Raw genomic sequence first — 10546 nt, 5'->3', positions numbered from 1 at the left:
GGCTCCCATCCCAGCCACCACCCCTAGCTAAGCCTTCGGCTCCCCAGAGCTGGCCGGGGGGGGGCCAGCCGGAGAGCCGCTGTCAGTCCCCTGTCCTCAGCAGGGCTCGCACACTCCTGCGAGCGTACACGGATGCACCCTGTTTCCCTCTGTGGGTCACCGCGCCGGGGAGGATCCCGGCTGCGTGCCTGTGGGTTTGTTAGCGTGTACGGTCGTGCTGGCATGCGTGTGCAAGGATATACGTGAGCAAGAGGACGACGGTGCCTGCAGGCGTGCGCACGGCTGGCAAAGCACGTGTGTACGTGAACAGGCACAAATACATACAAGCAAGGGCATAAATGTGCTGTGCATTTGTAGGCACGCGAGCTATTTCTGCATATATAAGAAACATAGAGCATGTTTGCGGACATAAGAGCGTGTTAAAATGCGCATGCATGTGAGCGCAGGTGCGCGTCAGCTCTGTACGTGCAATGTGTATGCGTAGTTGGTATGTGCAGCAGCGTGCCTGTATAGGCGTACATAAAGACGGGGCGAATGCATGCATGCCAGCTTCACGCAGCGTGACGGGAGGGACGTGGGTTTATCGGGAGCTGGGGACGTGGGTGCCTCCACATGTTTTACGAGGTGCCCACGGTGCGTGCGAGCGTGCGTGGAGACATCTCCGCCTGGGGTTTATGGACTCATCGACATCTCCTGCTTGGTCCACGTGTCCCAAGCAGCCCCTCTCCCGAGTCACAGGGAAAGACAACGCGGGGGGCCGTTTGCACAGCGTGTCCCCTGGGAACAGACAGCCCTGCCTCGGACCGTCGGAGCAGCCTAGGGCACCGTCCAGTGTCCCCTGGATCCCAAAGGGGACATTTGTAGTGGCACGACTGACACCCCCCCTTTTGCACAGTGGGAAACCGCCCTCTCCCCCATTCCTCATGGCTGAAGAGGGCTGGGACATCCGTGTCCTATCGAGGGGGACACAAGTGGCAGGGGAGGGCTGCTGTCCCCTTGGAGGTGATGGCAGCATCCCATGGCAGAGGGGATGCAGCCCTGTTACCCCTGACAGTGTACCGGGTGCTGGGGAGCCCCCCTACCCCCAGCAGCCGGGGCGGGGGGGCTGATCCTGAGTTGCTCCGGCGCCACTTTGACCCCGGGCCAGGCTCCTGGATGTGGGGCCACCGCCCTGGTCCTTTAAAAGCCATTTCCCCCCCCCCCCCCACCCATAGCGTGACTGCGAGTGACCGGGGCGGCCCTCCGGGTCTGTCCGGAGCCCCTTCGCACGCGATGTCCTCAGTGCCACCCCTGGGACCCCCCGGCAGGGCGGGACCCCCTCGGCCCCTCTCCCATCCCTCTGTGGCCGGGCTAGGGACGGGGTTGCGGGTGGAGGGGGTGAGATTTGGGGTGCGGGGCTGGTCCCCCTTGTCCTCCCTGAAGGGCAGGTCCTGGCCTGTCACCCCACGGGGACTGGTGCGGGGCTGGAGCTGCGAACTGGTGCAGAGACCCCCCTTTGTTCCCCCGAGCATCCCCCCGATGTATCCCCCCCGTTCTCCGGCTGCATCCCCTGCCCCATCCCCGTGCCACCTCGACCCCCGGCCGGCTCTGTCCCCAAGGGACAGGAGGTGACAGAGGGCACGGCCGCTTCTCACGCGAACCTGGACAATATTTAACCGGGCCGGGGCAGCGAGGGCCGTGACCCCCGCCCGGGGGCTGCCCCGCCGCCCCCTTCCCCACGGGGACCCGATCCGGGCTGTGGGCGAGCAGAGCGGCCCCGCAGCGTGGGGGGGGGAATAGACCCGGTGAACCCCCCCACCACCACCCCGGCTGTCCTCCCTCTGCTTTACCGGGGAACACCGGCGGAGGGACCGGCAAGCCCCTGGAGGGGGCAGATCGCTACAGCACGGCGGTGGGCAGGGTGGTCCACGCTCATCCCTGCGTGTTCGCGGGGCCCCGTGGGGAGGTGAATCCCCCCTCCTGCCCGCCACTGCGAACACCGGGGCTATTTTCCCACGCTCCCGCTCGCCCCGCGGCTCCGGGTATCGGGGCCATCCCGGGACCGCGGGTCCCGGCGGCGGGAGGAGGGGACCGGGTACCCGCAGCGACGGCTGCGACGGGGACGGGGGGGGGGGGTCGAGGGGGAACCGGGGCGCGGGACCGGCGCCTTTAAGATCCTGCCGGTAGCGTGACTGGAGTGACCGGGGCGGCGCGGGTTGCCCAAACATCCCGCCCGCTTCGCACGCGATGTGCCCCCCCCGGTCTGGAACCCACGGGCAGTACCGGCACCCCCGCCCGCCCCGTCGGGACCCCCCCGCCGCCTCCTTCTCCCACCGCTTTGCAGCCTCCCCGGCGGCGACAGGCAGGGGAGCAGAGGTCCCACGCGTGGCGGGGGGCTGCGCGGTCCCTCTCCTGCCACCACCGGGAGGGGTGCGTGAGGGGGGGGTCCGAGTTAGTTAGAAGTTTTGGACGCACGTCAGCTTTGATTAGGCTTCGGTCACGTGACGGGAGGCTGCCGGGCCAATCAGGGCGAGCGGCGATGCATATAAAGCAGGAGCGAAGAGCGAACGGGGTACCTGCCGGGAGGATCGGGCCCCCAGGCACTCCGCTCCGGAGGTGAGTACCCTGGGGTGGGGGGCTGCCCACGGCTCAGCCCTCCGTCCGGAGGATGGAGAGGTGCAGGGAGGCACTTCTAGCCCTCCTGGGGGACCCCCGAGGGATGGAAAACTTGGGGGTACCCTGCTGCAGGGTGTTCCTCCTCTCCGGCTCACCAAATCTCCCGTAGCATCTTTCCCGGAGCTGTTGGAAGGTGATTGCTGGCGTGTCCCGGAGGTAACCCTTGCTCCACAGCCCCTCTTGCCCTTGGGTGGCTGCCATCCACAGCTGGGAGGGGGTCCCGGCTGGGCTGCACCCACTGGGGTGCAGGGGTCCCAGCAGCCCCCCCAGGCTCCTCACCCCATGGGACCCAGGTGTCCCGTGGGAGGCTGTAGCACACTGCCAAACCCAAGGGGAGGTGGGCTTTCAGATCCAGCCTCTTCCTACCCTTGGCTCGGGGTTTTCTGAGGGATTTCTGACAGAGCTGGGAGCCAGGTGCCCACAGCCTGCTGGCCCCCCACTACAGCCATGGTTAGCTTTCACGGCTGTGGATCTTTAGGAAGATTTGTGGCAATGCTGTATTTAGTTTGCTGGCAAGCAGAGGCTCGGCACGAGCAACCAGATGACTCAAATCAGGACAATTCAGCTCCCCTATAGTCAAGTGCTCTGGAAAAGACTCTGTAGTAGAAAAGAGAGGTCCTGTAGTTAAGAGAGCATATTTCCTTCCCTGGCACACAGAGGAAAAGCTATGGGACCTACTCCTTTCACTCCTGGCTAGCAAAAAACCTGCTTTTAAGTGTAAGCAGTTTCCTAAAGTGCAGAAAACCAAAGCAGCTCTGGATCAGAAGTTAAGCCCAGCTTTCCAGCCCGCAGTCCTGTGCGGTTGCTACTAAGAGCATCTCAAACTAGAGGTGCTCCAGGGACCTTCCCCCTTTCATAATGCCTCTTTGGTTTATTACTAAGGTTTCTACATGCCGGCGGCGATGAAGGCTGCAATGTCTCTGGTGGGAAGCCAAGGCATTGTCTCGGCCACCGAGGTCTTCCTTGTGGCTGCCGTCTTCTGCCTGGTCTTCCTGCTCATCCAATCCTTCCGGCAGCACGTGCCCAAGGGGCTGAAGACCCCCCCAGGACCCAGAGGCTACCCCATCCTCGGCAACGTGCTGGAGCTGAGGAAGGACACACACCTGGCCCTGACCAGGCTGAGCCAGAAATATGGGGAAGTGATGGAGGTCAGGATCGGCATGCGGCCCGTCCTGGTGCTGAGCGGCTTGGACACCATCAGGCAAGCCCTAGTAAAGCAAGGAGAAGACTTCATGGGGCGTCCTGACCTCCACAGCTTCCAATACATTTCGAATGGCCAGAGCCTGGCCTTCAGCCCTGACTCAGGGGAGGTGTGGAAAGCCCGCAGAAGGCTGGCCCAGAACGCCCTGAAGACCTTCTCCATTGCCCCCAGCCCTACCTCCTCTTCCACCTGCCTCCTGGAAGAGCACGTCTCCAAGGAGGCTGACTACCTGGTCACCAAATTCCTCCAGCTGATGGATGAAGAGAAGAGCTTTGACCTTAACCGGTACCTGGTGGTCTCTGTGGCCAACGTCATCTGCGCCATGTGCTTTGGCAAGCGTTATGACCACAATGACCAAGAGCTGCTCAGCTTGGTGAATCTCAACAACGAATTTGGGGACGTGGCTGCTGCTGGCAACCCTGCTGACTTCATCCCCATGCTCCGGTATCTTCCTAGCCGCACCATGCAGCTCTTTAAGGACATCAACAGGCGTTTCAGCTTCTTTGTGCAAAAAATTGTCCAGGAGCATTACACCAGCTTTGATAAGGTAAGAACACGGATGCTCTTGGAAGTGGGTAGAGATGCCTACAACTGTCAGATGCTGCCTGCCTGGCAATGGGGGAAGAGGGTACTCCCTTGTCCCCCAGCCTCTGCCCAGGAAAGCTCCTTGGATTTCTCCAATCTGCAGTTAATTCCCCCCAGGAGCTGGCACTGGCTGGGGGAGGTTTCCCCAGCCCTAGGTGTCCATGATGTCCCTGACCCACTGGCTCTTCCCCAGGAGCACATCCGGGACATCACAGACTCGCTGATTGAGCACTGCCAGGAGAAGAGTGTAGGGGACGATGCCCGTGTCCCGCTCTCCAATGAGAAGATCATCAGCATCGTCAATGACCTCTTCGGGGCAGGTAAGAACATTTCTGAGGGTACAGCCTTGCTGCTGGGAGGCTGAGGGGGGGAGCTGGAGTTGTTGGGGTGGGACTCTGGCCACTCTTGGGTGTTTGGAGCTGCTGCTGGTCTCTTGGGTGCCCTCCTGAGCCGTGACCAGAGTAGATAGCTTTTCAAGTGGTAGCTGATGGGGGAACTGCTCCAAGGCAAACATCTATAGTGCTGGGATCTGTAAATACCCACTCAGCTGTCCTCTTTTGGTAGCTCAATGCCTTTATGTCCATCCAGGCTTTGACACTGTGGCAACTGCCTTATCCTGGAGCCTCATGTATGTTGCCTTGTACCCTGACATCCAGAAGAAGATCCAGGAAGAACTAGGTGAGTCCTTGAACCTGCTTCCTCTGGGGCCAAAACCTCTCCAGCCAGGGCTGACCCCAGCCCTCCTCTCGACCTCCTGCAGACCAGACCATCGGCCGGGAGAGGAGACCGAGGCTGTCGGACCGAGGCACGCTGCCCTACACAGAAGCCTTTATCCTGGAGATGTTCAGGCACTCCTCCTTCCTGCCCTTCACCATCCCACACAGGTATGGACTGGAGCGGCTGACATGTTATTCAGGGGGTTTTTTTGGAGTGGTTTTCTGGGAGGTGCAATTTAGGCAGATAATTGCCTGGGAATCGATCCCTGCTATGGGGAAATATTCCGGTGCACAGCCTGAATTGCTCATGTTAAAGCTCTCCGTGGCTTTCACGGTTGCTGATAGTGCGGCTGCCACGTTGCTCTGTTGCCTGTGGCTGCATCCGCTGCCCTCAGGGCTGGCAGCTGCCTGGCTTGCTGCCTTCCTGGGGTTGAATCCTTTGCTTTGAGAGTGGTATTACTCCAAAGCCTTTGTTAGTGGAGGGGTGGCAAACACCCTTGGGTTTATATTTCTCCCTGGCTTGGGAGGAACCACATCATGACTCATCCAGCTTCCTGAAACTGGAATCTTTCTGCTTGAGGAAAAGTGTTAACCAAGACTATTTAGTCCCCAAAATACAAACTGGGGTATTTCCTAGCCAGTCCTAAGAGTACAAACAGGGCATTGAAAATGAAACACCCCTAGGACTTGCCAAGCTCTGTTTTGCTGTGAAGCTGTGGGTCTCCTCTTAACTTCTCTTCCCCTCCACCTGTATCTCTTTCAGTACAACAAAAGCAACAGTGTTGAATGGCTATTACATCCCCAAGGATATCTGTGTGTTTATCAACCAGTGGCAAGTGAATCATGATGAGTGAGTATACCAAATCCCCCGTGCTTATCTGAGCTGTGATGCCTTTGCCTGGCATTAAGATCGCTCTGATCCTTTAGAACAACATCCCAAAAGCTGAATGGGTCATGAAGGCAGGAAAGGGCAGATTGGACCAAAAGTCCTGTGGGTTTGATGCTGAGCCCAGTCTTGGCTCTCCTGGGCATAGAGAAGCTCTGGGTCAACTTGGCTACCAGTTCAGCAACTCCCCAACACCAGGGCTTACCCAATTCATGTGCAGTAAGGTGGTGATGTCCTCAGTGCACCAGACTTTCCATGTATGTGTGAGAGCTGGCAGCTTGGGCTGCTGAATAATCAGGAATCAGTAGATCCTCCTGCCAAGCAGCCCTTTTGATCTGGGTTGATGGCTCTGGATGTGCTCAATGGGAACTGCCTGGTGCCTTCTTTCAGGGAGAAAAATGTGGTGATGTGACTCTCGTTAAACTCAATATGCTTGTGTTGTTATTGCTGATAATCAGCTTTGGTGAATGAAAGGGGATCTGGAAACCAAAGCCCCATCTTACCCCTCCACTGCTCTCCAGTAGAGACCCTCCTGGGGAGGGAGTAAATTGACTAAGCCTTGATACAGAAGGTGGTTTCCAGATCAGGTATTTTGGATCAGAAGCTCAAGACATATCCAAATAGCCCAGCAGCACAGAAACATTACAATATCCCTTCTGCTCCTGCATAGGCTGGTGAGCATTGCAGTGGGAAAACTGTCTTCAGGGCCTTTCTTAGCAGAAATTCTCAGCTAAGACACTGGAAAATCCCATGTGGCACCTCCCAGCAGCTGAGCTGGGACAGGTTGGGAAGTTTTGCTGGGGGGTTCAAGGTGGGAAAACCCTCAGGTCTCCATCCTTCCTTTTTTTAAGAGCTGCTGACCGATTTCTGTGCTCTCCTTTTGGCTGAAACTGCAGGATCTCTAGCTATTGCATGCTGAATTGAATCCATCTCCAGTATCTGCACAGGCAAACACAATCTGAGTTTGAAATAGAGGTTTCAATAGACTGAGCTGATGGGGTCTGACACGTAGTTGGCATTTTAGATCAGGGATAGAGATTGCCAAAGTTTTTGGATGGTGAAATGAGAAAGCATTGCAATGCTTCTCTCTGCGAGGAGTTTTTTTGATTGCTGTCCCCATCGCAATGGGTGAAAATGGCTTCCTCAGGTGTGTCTCCTTTCTGCTCCAGGAAGCTTTGGAAGGACCCCTCAACCTTCAACCCTGAGCGGTTCCTCAATGCTGCAGGGACTGAAATAAGCCGGACAGAGAGCGACAAAGTGATGGCTTTTGGCTTGGGGAAGAGGCGATGCATCGGAGAGTCCATTGGTCGGTGGGAGGTCTTCCTCTTCTTGGCCACCATGCTGCAGCAGCTGGAGTTCAGCCTCCGCCCCGGGGAGGAGGTAGACATCAGCCCTCAGTACGGGCTGACAATGAAATACAAGAAATGCGAGTGCTTCCAGATTAAGAAGCGTTTCCCCACAAAGAGCTCTCCATAAGCTGCAGGAGGAAGCATCACTTTGCAGAAGAAAGCCAGCCCTTGCAGTCGGACACTCAGCCTGCTTTTGCTAATGCTCTCTAGAAGCCAGCACAGCCTCTCGCTGTGTTGCTTTACTGGAGGTTTGTTCATCGCATGTAAATGCGAGCGGGGAGGGATAAAGCCGGCTTTGTCAGGCTCCTCACTGCCCCTCTAGCCAGCTCTGTTGCCCTTGCCTGCAGAAAAGCCCTCCAGAGGTCCAGCCCGCTCATCCCTCTTGGGGGGATCCAGGGGGACCACAGCCCTGCGATGGGGAGGAGGATGCTTTGGGCTGGGAGAAGTGGTGTGGGATGGCGGTAGGGATGTCCTTGCCCTGCCCAGCGCTGCAGGCAGAGCCAGAGCTGCCGTGGGCAACTCCCTTCATCCACCAAATAGAAATAAATCTGCAGGTTCCTCCCTGAGAAACCTGGCCAGCCTTTTCCCACGGGGTGAAAGTCTTTCCAGCTCGTTTGGCAGAGCTGTTTGTGAAGCCTTCAGCTCCTTGTGCCAATGGGAACAGGCTCTCCCCACTGCTCCAGCTGCCTTCTAAAGGGCTCTCGAGGCAATGCCAGCACTCATCTCGAGTGGACCTGTTCTGGGTGCACCCTCGCACAGTTAAATTCCCTGACTGTAAATTCATGAAATGAATCCCTGAGTGTTTCTACCAATCCTTGGTGACAGCCTACTAGGAAAAAAAATAAATCTGTAAGCAGTGCTGCTCACAAATTGAGATATTAGCTAAACTCCTAACAAGAAGCCTCCTGGAAAATATTCAAGGACTGAGAATAAGGGACAAGAAGCAGTAAGAGACACAGTAGAACACTTCTGGCTTTCTGACTATGTATTTGCTGCTTTTTTTAAACTAGCAATTTTTTTAGCAAGCAATAGATTTCTGTACTCAGACTAGTAAAAGGAGCAAGGGTTTGAGGACTGTAGGAGATGCACTTGCCTTATGTTGCAGCCTGCTTTAGCCAGTGTGAAGGTGAAGTCTCATGGCAAATGAAGCAGCGATTCCCGCTTCTTTGTACCTGTGTGGAATGCATCCATATGCTGGGATATACACTGCACAGTATTTCTAACCCAATAAATACTTATATGAAAGTTTCTTAAGTTTCTTGCTGGTCTTATTCCACTGGGCAAAGATTTTTTTGGGGAAAAAACCCTACACTTCTATCATCCTTAAAAATCTGACTTGGATATGTTGGATCAGGGTTTTTCCTATGAGGACGTGAGCTGGCTGTTCCTTTACTGGTAGGGCTGTGACACTAGTGGCATTAGGGGGAGTTTTAAGTCCCCATGGGTGCTGGGCCTGGTCATCTCCCTGTGTATATAGAGAAGCTAAAGCATCATCTGGGATTTGTGGAGAGGTGATGCTGAATACCAGTGCAGCTCAGGATTTCACTAAAAATCAGGACTAGCCCTTCCATCCCTGAAAAAAAATGAATCAATAGCTTGAAAACAGCCTTTTGGAACCCTCAGGGAGGCGGTCCATGAAGGGATGCTTCAGGCCATTGCCTGCTCTGTGCTTCTTTGTCTCAGAGCATGATTATTTCCAAAGCTTTGCATAACTTCCCTTAACAAAAAGGCAATAAACATTAAATTGCCATGCAGGTAATAAGGGATTATATGGAAAATTGGGGTCTGTGCATACCTGAAGTGGCATCCCTGCAAGGACCAGCGCTCCAGGGTTTCCAGCTCTGTGGGGTAGGAAACCGCTCTTGCCCCACAGGTGCATTTTCATGAGGCACAAATGTTTAGCCAAGCCCTTGAACGGGGGTATGATACCAGGAATCTTGGCAAAATTCAGTCTGCTGAAAAGTGTGCTCCTCCCCAAAACCCTGCCCTGGGATGCTCTGTGGTGTGAGGGATAAAATCAAAATAAGTGCAGAAAAGTTAATATTTGACTCCATCCATCACTGGGACATCAGGGACAGCTGGGCAATTCAGCGGCTTTTTTAATGGTGCCACCCATTGTACCACGGAGTTATTTTTAATTTTGTGGCTGTGCCATGGAAAGGCTGCTCTCTAGAAGAGGAGCCTTCCTTCAGCCGTGACCTCGCTCACCTTCGCGTTATTGTTACTGACCGCTATCGTAATGATTTTGTTTTTAATTTGCATCCCCGGCACAGCCTGCCGTTTAGCTTGGGAAGGTCAGCTGGTGCACGGATCCAGCACCCCACCCGCTCCTTCCTCCAAGTAATGAGCAAAACAGCCTCCGGCTTCGGAGGGGGGGAAAAGCTGATTTTAATGGAGCCGAGGAGAAAGCGGGAGATGAATGCATCTGTGCCTCTGTGGGTGAGTTGGAGGGAGGTGATGAAGGTGTGAAGGGGGTGACGGAGGTGTGAAGGAGGTGATGGGGGTGACGGAGGTGTGAAGGAGGTGATGGAGGGGTGTGGAGGTGATGAAGGTGTGACGGAGGTGTGATGGAGGTGTGAAGGAGGTGATGGAGGTGTGATGAAGGTGTGAAGGAAGTGATGAAGGTGTGAAGGAGGGGTGAAGGAGGTGATGGAGGTGTGTGGAGGTGAGAAGGAGGTGATGGAGGTGTGAAGGTGTGAAGGAGGTGATGGAGGTGTGGAGGTGGTGATAGAGGTGATGGAGGTGAGGTGGTGGTGATGGAGGTGTGATGGAGGTGATGGAGGTCATGGAGGGGGTGGAGGTGTGACAGAGGTGATGGAGAACATCTGGCAGCAGTGGCGGGGGTGACGGGAGACATGACAGAGCGCATGCGGCAGCAGCCATACAGATGCGGTGAGGGCGATGAGGGTGGGATGGCGGTGACAGATTCATGACGGAGGACGCACAATAGTGGTGATGGAGGTCACGGAGGGGACGGAGGTGTGACGGACACCGCGGAGGGCTCCACACGGCGCCGGAGCCGCAGGCAGGCAGCAGGCCGCGGTGACTGGGGCCGCCATGGCGGCGGGTCCGCATCGCGCATGCGCGTCCGGCGGTGCTCGGGGCCGCGCGGGTGGGTGGTGGCGGCGGCTCCCCGCCGCGCATGCGTAGAGCC

General features: G+C 56.5%; 1 protein-coding gene across 1 annotated transcript; it reads left to right on the top strand.

The window, feature by feature from the left end:
* Nucleotides 1-2449: 2449 nt before the first annotated feature.
* Nucleotides 2450-8641, top strand: LOC104320976 (cytochrome P450 1A4-like). Its single transcript, XM_069797837.1, has 7 exons — nucleotides 2450-2595; nucleotides 3538-4403; nucleotides 4635-4761; nucleotides 5030-5119; nucleotides 5202-5325; nucleotides 5921-6007; nucleotides 7213-8641. The coding sequence occupies exons 2-7, from the start codon at nucleotides 3546-3548 to the stop codon at nucleotides 7517-7519; spliced, it is 1593 nt and encodes a 530-aa protein (XP_069653938.1). The 5' UTR covers nucleotides 2450-2595; nucleotides 3538-3545; the 3' UTR covers nucleotides 7520-8641.
* The last annotated feature ends 1905 nt before the right edge of the window (nucleotides 8642-10546 follow it).

This window comes from Haliaeetus albicilla, chromosome 12 (genome assembly GCF_947461875.1).
Source record: "Haliaeetus albicilla chromosome 12, bHalAlb1.1, whole genome shotgun sequence".
NCBI classification, from domain to species: Eukaryota; Metazoa; Chordata; class Aves; order Accipitriformes; family Accipitridae; genus Haliaeetus; species Haliaeetus albicilla.
Note: the sequence above shows the minus strand (reverse complement) of the source record. Positions and strands in the feature narration are given on the sequence as shown.